The sequence below is a fragment of the Zootermopsis nevadensis genome, unplaced genomic scaffold (genome assembly GCF_977971745.1).
Source record: "Zootermopsis nevadensis isolate Lab colony 2312 unplaced genomic scaffold, Znev_1.0 Znev_ptg000061l, whole genome shotgun sequence".
In the NCBI taxonomy this organism is placed as follows: Eukaryota; Metazoa; Arthropoda; class Insecta; order Blattodea; family Termopsidae; genus Zootermopsis; species Zootermopsis nevadensis.
The window spans coordinates 3325290-3341424 of NW_028259192.1; the positions used below are offsets into that span (position 1 = coordinate 3325290).

The following is a 16135-nucleotide window of genomic DNA, read 5'->3' on the forward strand; positions in this document are numbered from 1 at the left end:
ATTATGGTCACCGATGCGTTCACTAAGTTCTTCATATTCACATTCATATATATTCTTTTATCCTTTATTTGACAATGTCGTGAAAGACTGAATTTTCGTGTTATGGAATGAGATAGCCATCACCACTGAGCTGCGATAATCCACAGTTTGGTTGCCGGCCTCGAAATTCTAAGTCCATGGCCTCCAGCAAACGAGGTCACAGAAGAGGACACAGCTTCATTGACAATCTCAGTCTGTGACATCATCTATTACGTAACGCTCAACACTCTTACGTCATCCATGAGATCATAACGTACGTCACAATCGATTGTTCAGTGACGTGTACCCCGCCTTTGTGCAGTAGACTCGTCCAAGGTCTGCGTTACGCATATTGGAGCAGTCCATTCGGAAGAACGGGTTGAGGTCACAAAGAGGTGAAGGGTAGAGCCAACCCCCTAATGTCGAACCACTCCCCTTGCTATCCCATAACTTGAAACTGGGGCTGCAATGTCACGGCCGGGGTCGTACCTTACAGTAACTAGGTCACACGGGGACAACCAAGGTCGCGGTGATGACGTCACGGCCATGGCAATGCCGGCCAGGTAATGGCGCATTGCAGAGGCAGCGGGAGAGATCCATCTGACGTGAGTGGATGAAGTCCTCGCGGTCAGCAACAACTGATCCAATGTCTTGTGTGTTTGGTCACTGGGGAAAGGCGTCCATACATTTAATATGATCGTAAAGGAAAACATCTCACGTTTAAACATTGATGAAAAGAAATTACTTTCGCAGAAATGGTGACTACAGCTGTCATAAAGAACTAGTAACTACTTAAATACGGCAGTAGACAAGCTAATGTTGTTCCCTGATGATGGAAGCAGCGAGGATCGCAGAAACGTTTGTATGTAAACTTCTACCAGATCGCACGGTGTTACAACCCAGAGGACAGCCATCTTCCTCAATTTCCTCTCCGTTATTCATGCAATAACGTTAATGCGTAGTTAATAATAAATTACAAGAAGACAGAGTTGAGATACAGACTAGATTTCGCATCCGCTAAACAAAGACACGTCTAAAGCTCTCCAAGACGTAAATAATGACGATCGAAATAATAACAATAATCATAATATGATATGTATATATTATATTATATTTATATTATAAGAGCTTTGGGGTGGCAAATGAATTGTTGCTTTGGTGTTATTGACGTGATTGTATCATGTTAATGATTGTGTTGTACACAACACTTCAAACTTCCATTTTTGTTGTCTGAATCATAAATTATACATCGAAACGTTTTCTAGGATATTAATATTAATATTAAACCACAAGAGATGTGGTTTACAGTGTTGTGAGTTCTGAGTTGAGCTTTTACATGTTTTATTCACGATAAAACACAAAATCAGAAAAACTGTATCCTTCATGAAAATTAATTTATATCTAATAAAGAAATTGTAAGCAAAGATTTACATAAAACACATTTTAAGTAGAAAATGAAGGGTAACCGAAAAAATGAATAACTTTTAGATTTATTATATTGATCCGAAAAGTAAAAACCTGTCTATTTTATTGTTACGTTTCTGTGATCAAACGCACTTAGTGAATTAAAGATTTTAGATACACGACCATGTAAGTACCTGTAATACAAAATGGAACGAAATATCATTTAAAACTCTATAATTTCCTTCTTCTCGCTGTCAAAGTAATTGATTCGAAGTTAAAGTTTTGACACCGTCAAAATGTTTAATGGAATGCATTAGACGCGACGCTAGTTGGCATTAGTACTTTGACGTTCTGAGCCATCATGCTGCAGAACGTCCTTCTCTGCCTGCTAGTGCCTATAACACGAGTCGCCCTGAAGAAACCAGAAATTGCAGAAAATCGAGGAGAAGTCATTTCTGAACTCAAACGGCATATCCAATTTAAATCGGTGATTCTGCTTCAATCTTCTGATCATCATAACGCATGTAAATACCGCAATCTGTCACTTTACTAGCCGAAATAAATGTTTCTATGGTGGGCTTTGACGTGAACGATTTGAACCCCAATACTACGAGTAGTAAAGAAAGAGTGACTAGTTTTCGTCCGAATTATTTACTGAAAATAAGAACCAGTGATGGGGTTTGTGTACGTTAATTAAACAAACTGTGTTACTATCATCATTTAAAAACCACCCTGTATTATACAGTTAGTTTAAGTCTCAAACTAAATGTGATTCGAGAGTACTACTGATCAAAATATATAATAAAATTAAGGTCAATACACAAAACTTTATTTGGATGTTAAAATTTAAATGTTAAAATTTAAAATTTTAAATTTGCGCCATTCATCACTATAAGGATGTTACATTAGAGCGCTTTCATTCATTTCACAACATGTTTCGATGTAATACATCATCTTCAGGTGTTGTTTTTATACGCACATTTTTTGACCATTAAAAAAAAACACACCTGAAGATGATGTATTACATCGAAACATGTTGTGAAATGAATGAAAGCGCTCTAATGTAACATCCTTATAGTGATGAATGGCGCAAATTTAAAATTTAAAATTTTAACATTTAAATTTTAAATTTTAACATCCAAATAAAGTTTTGTGTATTGACCTGAATTTTATTATATATTTTAATCAAAAACACAAACATGACGCATGTAAACCTTAACACTACTGATCATTTGATTGTCTTCATCCAAATCGAGCTCAACAGGAGCTCGCCTCCAGATTCTAACCTGAGAGAGACGAGTCCAGTCAATACAACCACATCCCACTTCTTGAATACTCTCAGATCTGTTGTTGTAGGCGGCTAGAATAATAGCAGATGTCCGAACATTTATCAAGATGAGTAAAACTCGATTTTTAATTAGTTTTCGCTATTAATAAAGCTCTGTTTCGTGTCAGATATTAGACTGCCTTCGATACACAGATGCTGAAATCGATTCAGGTAAACGTATTACTTTGTGCGTGGTAATAATAACGAATGTTACAACGTAAAGTCAAATCAGAAATGGAGTTCTCAGGGAAGGTAATAAATTAAGTAATAAACAATAAGAGAAATTTAAAGAATCGTCTAATTACTAATTTCGTTCGATAATTAGCGCCGTATGTCTTATTCCTGACATCACGCCGTGTCTTCCACGTTGCAGGGAGTAGCCAAATGACGAGGGTGCAACTCGCAAGGTACCTGCTCATCAGGTTCATCCCCACAACAGCGATGGCAACGAACAGTTCACAACAGCCGTTGCAGAGTACTCATCCCGGCCAACTTGTAGTTCTTCTTACATCAGATCCTACGTTTCTACGTAATGTAAGTCTGTGTAATGTTACACGTGATCAAAACTTCGCCAACAACAGGGCGTAGAAGTCTCAGGTTCTAGTTTCAAAGACTCGCTATCCTGGTTAGGGGTTAGCAGTTTTAACCATTCACTCCATGAAATAGTTCCTTAAATTGGGTCAACAGTTTCCTTCCAGATCCATTGCAATTAACCATTCTGTGATAAATTCGTGCAACGTAAGCAGTTTTATGAACCACAACCAAAAAAAAAAAAAAAAACCAAGGAATCGCCCAACATGGCCACAGAGCGTTCTTTTCTGTGTGTGAACAAGTGCACAGACTTCGCACGAAATTACAGTTCAAAGGATATTTAGAGCTGGTTAAGAAGGGCGAAAATCAAATGCAATTTATGTGGACTTTGGCCTTTCCTGTCCACCACCTTCAGCCATCTGCTTATATCAGTTGATATAATAGTAGTAAGAATTACGTAGATTGTGGTCTTCTGGGTCTTGTGATTGGCTACCAATGTTACTGAGGAACATATTGCCAACATCTTCAGGGTTACTCTGTGGAATACCGATAACCACCCACAAAGAAGCTTGGAGTCAACGACCTGAAAATAAATTCTCACCGTTGTGACGACTTAAATATCACCTTTATATCACGAAGTTTTGTTATAATATTAGACCTAGTTTCATTCCTGTATCCTTCATTAAATCTCTCGCGAGTTAAAGTATTTTTCTTACAATTTTCTTTTAAAAAAACTCCAATGTTGTTTTATAAAAACAAGAGAACAAACACAGACTAAACACAGGCATTATTTTCTATAATTTAAACTTACGGACATTCGATAACGCAGTAGTTATGAACTGACAATGAAATGCATGTTCACTGTTTGTTCTGTTTCTATCACGTGTTCTACAAGTGAATCGTGACATATTTTAAAATTACAACGTTAATTTCTGATTGTCTCGAATCTCTATTTCGAGACGCGCTCATCTGTTCGGATTACCTGCAGGTGTTTGAGAAGTATCAGCTGGCAAACGTGGTATGGCTGGCATTTCTGGAGCTGGGGCAGTCTCTGCAGGATCTCGCAGGGGACTCGAACATTCCGTTCGACGTGCAGTTCATAGTGGCACAGCCTTCTGACGTCGAGATGCGGTTGTTCGACGTATACCGCGTTGCCCCTGGTACGCCACTTCGCGTTCAGCTGTTGGGAGCTCTCCCTGGGTCCATCGCCGCCTCGGAACAGACGCACGAGTACGTGTACCGACGCAGGACGTCGCTGGGAGGCCACACGATGAGAACATCAAGCTTAAATGTGAGAATGAATTAATATGTGTTATATGAAACGATTTGAAATTTCTTTAACAAAGCAACGCACGCTGCCTAATAAACTCAACGGGGCAAGAAACTAGAGGCTATGAGGACGCCACTTATGTTCCAGAATTCCTTCCTGGTCTGGGTGAACGAGGATAAAACGATCGGTGGCTTCTACGGCAAAGTGTGGGCCAATCTGGAACAACATTTGAACTTCAAGTACGTTAAAAATACGAGGCGCGTCCTCAAAGTAAGTTTCCCACTCGTCCCACAGCTAGCAAACCTTATATTGCGCGAAGCGACTGTGCGTACGTGATAGAGCAATGACGTAGCATGGCGCATGCACTAACGGTACTTCCCGCGTTCTCACAGTAGCATCGTTGCAGCTGTTGAAGATGGAGGTTCTTATTCCAGCTCCCGCCGACTGTGAAGTGCGGTCAGTGATAACGCTAGGCCGCACACGGCTCGACGGACAGCAAGTCTCCTGCAGGAGTTCAGCTGGGAGGTGTTTAATCATTCACCCTACAGCCCGGACCTCGCTCCCAGTGATTTCCATCTTTTCCTACACCTCAAGAAATTCCTGTCCGGTCAGCGTCAGCGTTTTGAGAATGACAGAGAGGCGGAGATGGTTGTCACACAGTGGTTCCAATCCCAGGCGGCAGACTTCTACGACACAGGTATTCAAAAGTTGGTCCCACGGTATGACAAATGTCTCAATTCCGGTGGCGAATATGTTGAAAAATAGCTGGACGCTTGCTGTATCTGTTGCAATAAATATTTCCATGAAATTGTGTTTTGTTTCTGTAAACGGCCCCAGGGAAACTTACTTTGAGGACGCGCCTCGTATTACCTTCCGCTCTGCTCCTGTCAGTACGGATTGAGCTTTCAACGTTTCGAGCAGAATTTCTGCTTCCATCGTCAGAGATTAGTTCCTTTATCGCAGAACCATCTTAATCCAATACTTGATTGTATTTAACATCCTGTTGTAATGGATATTGGTAAACATCCCTTTGAAATTTCTCACTGCTCCTTGCTGTACCTCATTTTCACAAACGTGACTCTGACGACCGAGTTATGGCAGCGTAAACATTGTGACGGAGAGGAGAATTTTCTGCGTCAAGGTTACAGTAGTTACAAATTTCTTTGTTTCCTCGAGTGTGTTGAATGTCTAGTAGACGTCATCCTTGATTTACTGTGCCAACAGATCGGATGTGATCGTGCCTGCGTCTGGACTATGGGGTAGAAAGCATATCAATAACACGTGGGATGGCGTAATTGGGATGGTCAACAGGGGTGAAGCTGAGGTCGGGGTGTGTGACATCGCCATGAATGCTGAGCGCGTGGGAGTCGTCTCATATACAATGCAAATTGCAACTTTCCAGTACGTAATTAACATTGCCTTCGTTTCCAGTCGATTATTTTATCTTACGCCCAGTCAATAGCCCATACAAAGGTAACAAATGCCAGCTTTCCAGAACGCCATCACGTTTTCTGCCTAATATAAAGGCCTGAGGCTAATTCAAGAGGAGAAATTCGGATTATTTCATTTTTACACTAAGTTGCTTCTGTGGAATGAAATCCTTAACTACCAGAAAACTTCCAGAAGCGATGTGACCTGTAACGATGAATTAATTTCCCTTAGGTTTCAACAACATTTGGTGAGATTTCAGGCTCTCACGGCTACAAGTATGAAGATTTCATCTAGGAGTTGCACTGTGTAGTCTGGTAGGAGTTTACCGACGTTCCAGAGGTGCTTGCTGCCTCCATCATCAGAGGGAATCTTCTTAATTTCCATGACGATTGAATACATTATTTCCCTGAGACAGTGACATTGGTCAGGTACCTTATCGTGCACTCGGGGCTATTTGTGGCCTATAAAAATATCACGTAGATTTTCTTGGAATAATTATTCCTTCCAGTCATTATGCCACTGTCAAGCATACTTCGGTCCCCATGTTGTAACATGCCAGCAGAAATACACCAGCTTTCGTCCTCAGTTGAGACTTCTTCCCGGACTGTAATGCAAATTAGAGTGCAATGATTCCTTCGAAAATGTAAACGAGCACCAGTAACTATTTCAGTAAGCCAAAACATTACATATATTTGGTCGCGATTTATGTTAAAATTTGCGAGGTCCTAGCCGACAGACTCCTTCCTCTTGCAGTTACAAAGTGTTCATCAGAAAGGGCGACGAGGACGTCTCGTGGGTAAGCTTCCTGCAAGCCTTCAGTGCCGGACTGTGGCTCGCCATCGTGGCCTCCGTAGTCGTCATGGCCCTCGCACTCAAAATTTGCTTTCACGTCGGACTCCTACAGGGGAAGGAACATTCAAGACACAACAAGTTTCACGACTGGTTGTTCGCTACACTTGGAGCATTGATCTGTTTACAAGGTAAACGTAAATTATTTTTTACATTTGTTTAAAACTTTGCATTGTGGGAGAGGTTTTTATATTTCTTTATCAACATCTGTTTGTTCTTAAGTTGTAGATTCTTTACGAAACAGTTAAAAGAAGGTATTAGTACACTGATATCAAACTCCTCGTGGCATCTTCACTCAGCTTCAAAAGCGCATCATAGTTGTAGTTCAGGATCTCATTGGTACCGCGTATTACTCAAGTCTGATATCATCTTTAATCTCATTGTGGTCTTAATTTCACTTTCAAGCGACGCCAACTCAGTTCAGTTGCGTCTAATTTCCAGCTTCATCCAAATTCGACAAAATACAAAACGAGTTCATGTCTAGCCGAGTTCAGTCTCTGATCAACTACTACGCGTTCCTTTCAATCTGATCATTTTCTGGTTTTATCTTCTAGGTCAGACCAGCGCGCCGCTGTCTGTTCAGTGTCGACTCGTGTATATCTTGCCCTATGTCCTGGGTTCGGTGTTGATGTGTGCATACTCGGCCGCTGTCATCTCGTTCCTTACAGTTCACAAGACGAATCTACCAATCAGTGGCGTCGAACAGTTACACAAAGACAAAACATACGAAGTTGGGGCTGTACAGAATTCTTCAACGTTTGTATCATTCCAGGTATGATCTCACTCAAATTACAATTCAGTACAGAATAAAATTGTCAGGCATATTCAACACGATCGTGAATTACTTCATAAATGTACGACAACTGTAGCACTTCTGGATTACATCCCGTGCCAAATGTTACGGTACTTCCAATTCGGAATGTTCAGAGTTTAAATCTCTGCCCGTAGACTGGATATTACGGCCTCCTCATGCCCTGCCTGGATAGTGCTTTAAATTAGGCCACGACCGCAGCCTTCATTTAAGTTTTATTCAATTCACTATTCATTTATCATCCAATTATCCGACTTCACATGATCTGAGCTAGTAACAGTCTCGTTAGATAAATCATAACTAAAATAAAATAAATACCAGCTTCGAGATATAATGAATTTCAATCGTATAACGTTTTTTAAAATGTGTTTTACATTAAATATACGTTTATAAGATTTCTGGAATTTGCTCAGGGTACCAATAAAATTCATTGTCGTATTCATGAAAACACTCCGTTGATCCACGATAAGATTAAAAATATAATATTCGCTTTTAATGAGATCCTTTCAAGTACTCTTGGGTCTCCCAATTGGTCTGTTCCCTTCAGACTTTTCGATTAAAATTTTGTGAAAACATTTCTCATCTCTCACATGCCTGCCTTCGTCAAAAATTATGTGATTTTTCAGAATCTTAAAATCTTTCGGGCGTAGGAAAGGAAACGTATATAAACCCGCTCTTAAACCGCAGCTGCTAGAGACTTCCCCGCTGTTGCAGGAGTCCGGGGAAAAACTATTCCAGGCGATGTACAAGGAGCGTCTGCAGCCTAACCAGGCCAGAATGCCCAAGAGGGTCCTCAACGGTCTGCGTCGCGTGTGCCAGGACAAACGATACGCGTTCATGGCGCCCGTTGAGGAGACGGTGGAACACCTTCCGTACCTCAGCTGCGCGGTCATTTATCTGCCCGAGGGGCTCTTCGAGATGAAGTATGGCATCGTGTTCAACGAGCGCAGTCCCTACGTCGGAATATTCCGGTACACGTGCGTGTCACAGGCCACTTGGAGCGCCACGTGGAGGTCTGGACGCGGGCACCATTTGCTTTTTACCTACCAACTACTCGTGTTACATAACACAGAATAAAGTATTTTAGATTTTATAAAGTATAAGCAGGACTGACTCTTGCTTCATAAATCATGTAAGGATCTGTATCAACTGCAGAGGCTATTGTGCGTCAAATCATATGATGGCAATTTCCAGTGAAATGGAAAAGTTCGGAGAAGAAAATTTGGTCTGTTTTTTTCCTTTAGGATTGCTGATTCTTCACCCATAGATAATCCAAACGGATATCTCGTCAGTATAAACAGATAAATTGATCAAAACTTGAGATACTTCTTTTGGCAAGATCAAGACTGTGGATTTAAGGTTACTGTCCTTACACTTGACTGGTGAGCTATAATAGACTCACATTAAAGCCCCAAACAATGCACTCAGAGTATGATATCTGCCTTAAGTGCGTACATCTCCACAGTGTGGTTACCAGGGTTACTCACCAATATTTTTGTCACACTCATCGAGTCAGACACTGTCCTTCAGACCAGACACCCGTGCCTGCGTTCAGATGCCCATAGCTCTCGCTCAGCCCCCATTTTCGTCGTCTTTCTTCATTGATACATAGAAATATTCCAAAATAAGTACAAAAATAGCCACTTTCCCACTTAAAACTAATATCCGGCGTAGCTCAGTCAGTGTACTGGACGACCTGGGTTCGATCCCCGACGGAGGCAGATGATTTTTCCTCTAGCCTCTGTATCAAAACCGGTTCTGGGGCCCACCCAGTCTCCTAGCCTCCACCTAGTGCCGAGGTTAAGAATCAGTAGGAGCTATACCGTCTCTCCCCCCAAGCGCCCACATGGCGTATAGCGGGGCAGCTTTACTTTTTTCTTACTATAATAAACTCTTCAGTTTGCAGAAGTTACGAGAGACGGGAGCCATACAGAAGTCGCACCAGGACACAATGAGATACCGACCCAGGACCGATGAGACGGCAGTCAAGGGCGTGGAACTGGTGGATGTTATCCCAGTGTTGAGTTTTCTGGCGTCGGGAATTCTTGTGGCTGTGTTTCTGGTTCTCCTGGAACGTCTTGTAACCCAGAAAGATCACAGACGCCGCTGAATTTAGTACGTGTCATCCGGCATAGTGAGTGTGTCAGAATGCCTACTTGTCCCCTTGGTAATGCAAACGTATGCAGTCGATTCCATTTTGACGGACGTAGAGTTTGAAGTAATTCTATCGACAAGTTTAATTATTTGTGGCTTCGTTTGTAAGTACTTGCTTGAATACAGTTTAATTTAATTTAACTCATGAGAATATTAAATGCAGTGTCACTAACATAACTTCCAAGTGGCATCATTTTTTCCAACACGTTTCAGAACAACAAATTTTGCGTAATAGTTTAGGTACATGACATTCCTTAACTGCTATCATTGAAAATTAAAAATCTACTTAATTTTATTAAATACTAGCGTCTATTTGTCACTGACACAACTTAGTTCAATATTTACAGTTTTATTGTTAACTCTGACATTGCCGTCATGTGTTGATAAAGATTGGTTTATTTTATTCCTGTCTGCTCTTTCTGAAACAGTTCGGTGTCTTTGGAATCAAATGGAATATCTTCCAGAAATTGATCTAAACACTAAGAGATGATAATGTTGCGTCATATTGTGATGATTATAATTGTTTAATTTTAACCGTCTAATCACAATAAAATATTTTATTAAATATTAAAATATTATTATTACAATTAACATTTAATATTTAAAATATATTAAATTATATTAAATGATGCTCTTTCTATTGAAATGTTCGATTTACAATTAGAGCATCATCATGGAAAAATATTTTATTGTGATTAGACGGTTAAAATTAAACAATTATAAACACTAAGAGTCAAAGTTGTGCGATTTTTACACTTAGGATAGTGAATTTTGTCGGTGTTTCTGCAAACATTACATTCATGATTTCTTGTTTAGTACGTAACGAAGACAACTGCTTTGTAACTTACTGGTAGATACGCAGTGTTGATAGAAGAGTTCACCCACCTAAAGCCGTAATTCGTTCTGCCCTGCGCACATGGCGAAAGCTTCAAGAAGAAACCACATTTAACTACACGCTGTTTTGTCAGCTGTTCCAAATTGGCCGCAAATCGGAAGGCCTCACTTGCTCCATAGCCTGTACCAGTTGCTCCATAAAGTCTCTGTAAACCCTCGACCCCATATTGGCGGCCAGCAACTGAAGGAACAACCAGTCCCCGCAATCTAGACTCTGCGTCACCGGTGAGAGGTACGTGGGTTCCAGGGTGACGGGCGCCCCAAGAACCCTCTGCGCCCAAACGGACACGAAGCTACGGCTATGTACAGACGTGCAGGCCAGAAGTCCCAGTATCGTCAGTCGCCACAGCAGAGACAGGGCTGACACCAGAGCCAAAAACGCGAACCAGAGCCACAGCGCCATGAAGATCTTCTCGTTGACGACGTTTAACGCCATGACGCAGAGCGCATCGTGATTCTGGATCGTCCCCGACGGACCGTATTTCCGAAACATGCACTTGGTCACCTTTGGGAAAACTGTCTCAGCAGGCGACGTCTCCAGTATCTGCAACACCAATGAGGGTGTTCCTCTTTTGGACTGTGGCGCCATGTTGACTCGTAGGCAGATACCAACTTGAAGATGGAGAAAGAATTTTCCCCCAAAACGTTGTTATCCACCTACGAGACCACGCGGTGGAATACCATCGTCTTTACAAGAGTGAGACACTCAAAACTCACTTCGTCGTCTTCCTCAGCTCTTCAAGGTTCATTATTTTGTTCACGACAACACTCAGTAAGACCCTGAGATAGTTAACATCTTCAAAGTCTGCTTCATTAAGAGAGTTCCTCATATAATTCTTATTACTGTACCACGTGATCCTGTGTTAAAAACAGTTATTCCCTTCTGGTAATACATTCATAACATTGTACATACTTCTTGTATCCCCCATGCACTGTGCTTGATTTCGTCCATTATATAATTTGTTTAACTGGAAAGGGTTTAAAGGAATTTAAATAAGTTCCTAAACCTATATTATACTCTATTATATCAAAACTTCGCTATTTAATTAATTTCGGTTAATTATACTGGTGCCAAGATTTAATAGTACCTGGCGCAATACTGTGTGACGTAGGCAGCCCCTGCACGGGCTTAAGAATACAGCGCTATTGCCATGCTTTCAATTGAATTCGAAACGTCGTTTGCAGTAGCGAGATTGTAGCGGTCAGAGCAGGTCCTACATGCCGATACAGGAGTTTCACAACGCGCCTTACAAACACGCGACTGTCGGTGAGGCTTTATATACATAATTTAACTTGTACTAAATCTCTTCAAACATGTCCACTCACCTCAAGGCCGTACTGACTCATCTTCAGTCCATAATGATAGAAGTTACCACCCAGAATTTGGTCAGTGAGGAAGACGTTGGCGACAACGTTCAGCAGATTTAGCAGTTGACACACGTAGAAGCCTGTGGCCCAGATACGGAACGTGTGGAGTCTGGCAGTGAAATAGCGAGCTAGAGTTCGTAACTTGTCCCTTCCAGGTCCACGGACATCGTCCCTGAGCCCTGTTAGAGACCCACGCACCAGACCTCCTTCCCAGTTACGCCAAGCTGCGTGTGGCGACGCGAAGAGTAGGGCCTGAACGAATAATACGAAGGGCACCCACTGGTAGTAAGCGTGGCGTCGCTCTGCAGAGCCGTGTCCCTGCCAGGTCTCACCTGGAACGCAACACGCATTACTGAAGGCTCTGTCACGTACGACGATGATTCTGAGACAGATAGTCAACCCTTTCCATATTACACACTAGATAACAGATTTACGTATTCAGACAACTCAGCAACAATTCTTGAATTTTGTATGTTAGAGATTAAATTCTGTAGGATTCCATTGTGTAGCCACGGTGGTCTAGCGGTTAGAACGCTGGCCTTGTAATCCTGGGGTCTCGGGTTCGATTCCCGGCGGTGCCCGAATTTATAACTTGTGTTGGGCAAGGCCGTGGTCTAGGCAACACGGAGTTTTCCTCCGTGGCATCCCAACAATTACTCCATTCACACACAGAAGAAGGCAATGGCAAACCACTTCTGGATCATCTGCCAAGAACGTATATGAACAGGTCCCAGTCCGAGAAAAGGACGGAAGGATCCTGTTCATATGGACCTGTCGTCAGACAGAACACTAAATAATAATAATAATAAAGGATTCCATTATTTTGAGAAAAGAAATTTTGTGAAGAAAGGTTATTTTTTAGATTTTAAAGTTCGGACGGCCTGGGGATATGCAGGACGAACCTAGACCCATACCTGAGTGACCCACGACGGTGTAACTGCTGCTCACGAAGCAGTAAGTGTTGAGCACATGCGTAGGGATGGTTGGATCGTCACCCGGACCGCTTTGTATGCAGAGGATAGGGTCCCCGAAGTACTGGCGACTGGACACCAGAGTGCAGCATACGAGCAATATGGCGGACGTTACGCGATGGTGCAGTGCAGAAACGACCGTGTCCACAGACACGCGATCCTGCGAACCACGGCTAACTTGTACCCGGGACTTCAGTTCCTTTAGTACTCCGAGCATTCTGCAGTCAACAACAGTCTTATTCTACGATTACCTTCATAAAGTCTGCTCAAAAATCTATACACTTACCCTTACCATTCGCTTCTGTAGATAAAGATGAAAATTTGTGGCCCTTGCATTGTGAAGTGTGGACTTGTATACGGATATCAATCTACAGCTGAAGATTGAGGTAGTACGCTCCTCCGAAATATTACCCAATTACAAGTCAATACTGACACATATTTATTCTTTCTTAAACCTCAGCTTCCTAGTCTAACATTATTTTTATGTTGGCTACACGTTTCAACGACAGTCCTTGTTTCCTCACAAAGGACCTGTTGCAGGGTAGGTCCTTGGTCGGACAGGGTTGATGTTGAGGACATTTCTGTAGCTGAAATGGTAGCCTACTGCTGATATACATTAATCCTATTTCGCAGAATATCGTGTTAAGCAGCTGAGCACATTTCCTTCTGCTACACCGTGGTTTCTTAGCATGCATACGGCACATTCACATCTAGTTCGGGATTCGTGGTCTAACTACACGCCGGAGGACACGCAAATTCCACAACCGAGTCCCAGAAAATGTACAGACTGAATAAACAGCTGAAATTCAAGTTTTCAGCGCGTTTTACGAATAGCGCGACTATCTAAATTCTGTCAGTGAGAAAAACATCGTAACCAGTTTTTATTTAGCTTTCTTCAACTTCATATCCCTCCAGAAGATATAAATGTCGAGTTATATCGTATGTCGATGGCTCTGATATAGATTATAAGTGACCAGCGACAAGGGGAGATTGTTAAAATGGAGAACAGATCATGTTTCGTCTGTGATGGCCTTCCGGATTGTGAAGTCGTATCTACTTGTAGGTTGATACTGATGTCTCGGAGGAACATACTGTCTCCACCTTAAGCCCTGAAAATGGAGACAGAATGTTCCTCCAGGATGTTGGTAACCACCTGAAAGTCCACACGACGTTATACCTCAGAAGACCACCACAGATATCTTCAGAACCGTGAGAATTTCATGTCTCAAAGAGTTTATGTCTTACCTAGAATTTCAGTTCCAGAACTCTTTCAGTTTTGTACACTGGAATCCATCCTCACCACCAGCATGAAGGAAATTGGGGTTACTCTGCGCCGTCACTGGTCTCATTACCGGCTGTAATAAAAATATTTTTTACATAAAACGTGGAAGTCCCCGTGCAGTATATTTTAAATTATCTCCAGACGATCATTTATTTCCTCTGAAAGAGACACTGGCGCATTACACAAAACAAGAACGACAAATTTCTGTTTCATTCCCTTCACTGCTAAAAGCGTTTACGTAAGGATCATTTCCGCCAGAAAACAAAGTTCACGTTCTCACAAATTTCTGTGCTGTTCACTTGGAGAGAAATTTCTGTGAGCACGCAGCGGAAGCAATTGTAGACCTAAATGACACAAACGTTCGTCACTTTGAGATAATCCAGAAAACTAGATAATTAAAACTACGATGGAATATTCCCTCGTAATCTGGTAGACGTTTATCGACGTTTCAGAGGTGCATGCTGTCAAAATCATCAGGACGATGCTCTCCGAAACGTCGGAAAATTTCTACCAGACTACACGGCGAAATAGTCAGAAAGAGTCATTTTAAATCCATACAGAGTCAAGAATACGTCTAAAAAACGTCAACGAATAACCTAAAAATTTCGCTCACGTGTTCATAAAGCCAAGCGACAGTCCCTATCCTGAGCCGAATTAATCCAGTCCACACGCTATAACTCTATTTCCTTAAAACACATTTTAATATTATCCTCGCAAACACGTAGCTATTCTTCTTCCCCACATGTACTTTTACCAAAATCTTGTAAGAATTTCTCAGCTGCCAATACGTGCTACATAAACCGCCCATCTCATCCTTTATGATTTGATCGTTCTAATCTTTATATTTGTTAAATAGTACAAATTATAAAGGTGGTCATTTTGCAAGCGCCTCCTGGCTTCCTGTCACGTCATCAGACTCAGGCCCAGTCACCGCCTCTGGACTGCCCTAAAACACACTCAAATAGTGAAAGTTCCATTACCTCAGCTTGAGAATAAGTTTTACCCACGCAGAACAACAGGCGAGATTACGTTATTAGATATAACACGGGCCCAGTACACTTAAATCAACAATTCTTTACACAGAACCGATCAACTTTACTTATAACACCGGTATCTCGACGCTGTATAGTCTAAGCTGCTGATAAACGTCGTTAAATAAACTATAAACGGTGGACACTTCACTTCACTTCAATATAGTAAGAATTCACAGACTCAAAAAAGCTCTTAACACTGAACTTTGGTTACCTTCGGCGTTCTTAAGATCCAGAAGCTCTTACCAAGATCCCACATTCCATTGAGGATCTCGACAATACCGCGTCCTCATACAAGACAATGGCTTACCTTCAATCCTGCTACGGTGTTATCAGCACGATGTTCTCTGAGCGACAATCCTTGTCCACCTTGCGTTAATCATTTGGAATTTGGCCCCTCCACCCGCGCGTCGCCTCGTAACAATACCATTGTGTATTAGAGTCACATCCGTTCCCAAGACACACACTACCCCGCTTTACCCCTTAACCACCTGAACAGGTTCAGGCCCACTGAAATCGTCGAGTGAGGCAAGGTTTTCGCATACACTACGTCATTTGTCGATAAGAATTTCGGAATCTCGTTGGTTTGGATCAAGATGTCCGTGTTTTTGGATAAGTTACTAATTCATCATTTCATTTTCCGTCCATAAGTGTTGACACTACACTAACCTTTACTCCAAGACCAGACAAGTGCTGGCCAGAGATAAAGACGACCATAGCTGCTTAGAAACTAATTTTATGTGCTGTTTGTTCAAGGCTATAGCATTTATTATTATTTAGTGTTCTGTCTGACG

At 41.8% G+C, this 16135-nt stretch overlaps 3 protein-coding genes across 7 annotated transcripts in view; 1 reads left to right on the forward strand and 2 right to left on the reverse strand.

Annotated features, from left to right (window-relative positions):
- Positions 1–9753, reverse strand: part of LOC110835939 (putative glutamate receptor) — a 56820-nt gene extending 47067 nt beyond the window's left edge. For both annotated transcript variants that reach the window (XM_087340813.1, XM_087340812.1), the window contains exon 1: positions 4263–9753. The gene's annotated coding sequence lies outside the window, so the exon portion shown is untranslated. The remainder of the gene's footprint in view (positions 1–4262) is intronic.
- LOC110835940 (putative glutamate receptor) lies at positions 3134–8718 on the forward strand. Its single transcript, XM_087340128.1, has 7 exons — positions 3134–3283; positions 4269–4571; positions 4698–4789; positions 5775–5951; positions 6735–6961; positions 7385–7602; positions 8356–8718. Exons 1-7 carry the CDS (start codon positions 3134–3136, stop codon positions 8716–8718), a joined length of 1530 nt encoding a protein of 509 aa, XP_087196254.1.
- A 316-nt stretch (positions 9754–10069) lies between the features above and the next one.
- On the reverse strand, positions 10070–16135 carry LOC110835941 (innexin inx3). 4 transcript variants are annotated; one of them, XM_022076668.2, is made up of 5 exons: positions 15652–16135; positions 14274–14383; positions 12972–13263; positions 12016–12389; positions 10070–11233 (listed from the first exon to the last, which is right to left on the reverse strand). In XM_022076668.2, exons 3-5 carry the CDS (start codon positions 13243–13245, stop codon positions 10760–10762), a joined length of 1122 nt encoding a protein of 373 aa, XP_021932360.1. In that variant the 5' UTR covers positions 13246–13263; positions 14274–14383; positions 15652–16135; the 3' UTR covers positions 10070–10759. The 4 variants fall into 4 exon arrangements, with proteins under 4 accessions (XP_021932360.1, XP_021932357.1, XP_021932358.1 ...); XM_022076665.2 differs by having other exon boundaries at positions 12972–13246; positions 15652–16125; XM_022076666.2 differs by lacking the exon at positions 15652–16135 and adding an exon at positions 15556–15639 and having other exon boundaries at positions 12972–13246.

Coding starts and splice junctions, on each gene's coding strand:
- LOC110835940 (XM_087340128.1), top strand. CDS start 3,134: ATGACGAGGGTGCAACTCGCAAGGTACCTGCTCATCAGGTTCATCCCC. Junction 4,790..5,774: donor GAACAACATTTGAACTTCAA/GTACGTTAAAAA, acceptor CTGTGCCAACAG/ATCGGATGTGATCGTGCCTG. Junction 5,952..6,734: donor ATGCAAATTGCAACTTTCCA/GTACGTAATTAA, acceptor TTCCTCTTGCAG/TTACAAAGTGTTCATCAGAA.
- LOC110835941 (XM_022076668.2), bottom strand. CDS start 13,245: ATGCTCGGAGTACTAAAGGAACTGAAGTCCCGGGTACAAGTTAGCCGT. Junction 12,390..12,971: donor CACCGTCGTGGGTCACTCAG/GTATGGGTCTAG, acceptor GTTGCGTTCCAG/GTGAGACCTGGCAGGGACAC. Junction 11,234..12,015: donor TGAGTCAGTACGGCCTTGAG/GTGAGTGGACAT, acceptor TTGGTGTTGCAG/ATACTGGAGACGTCGCCTGC.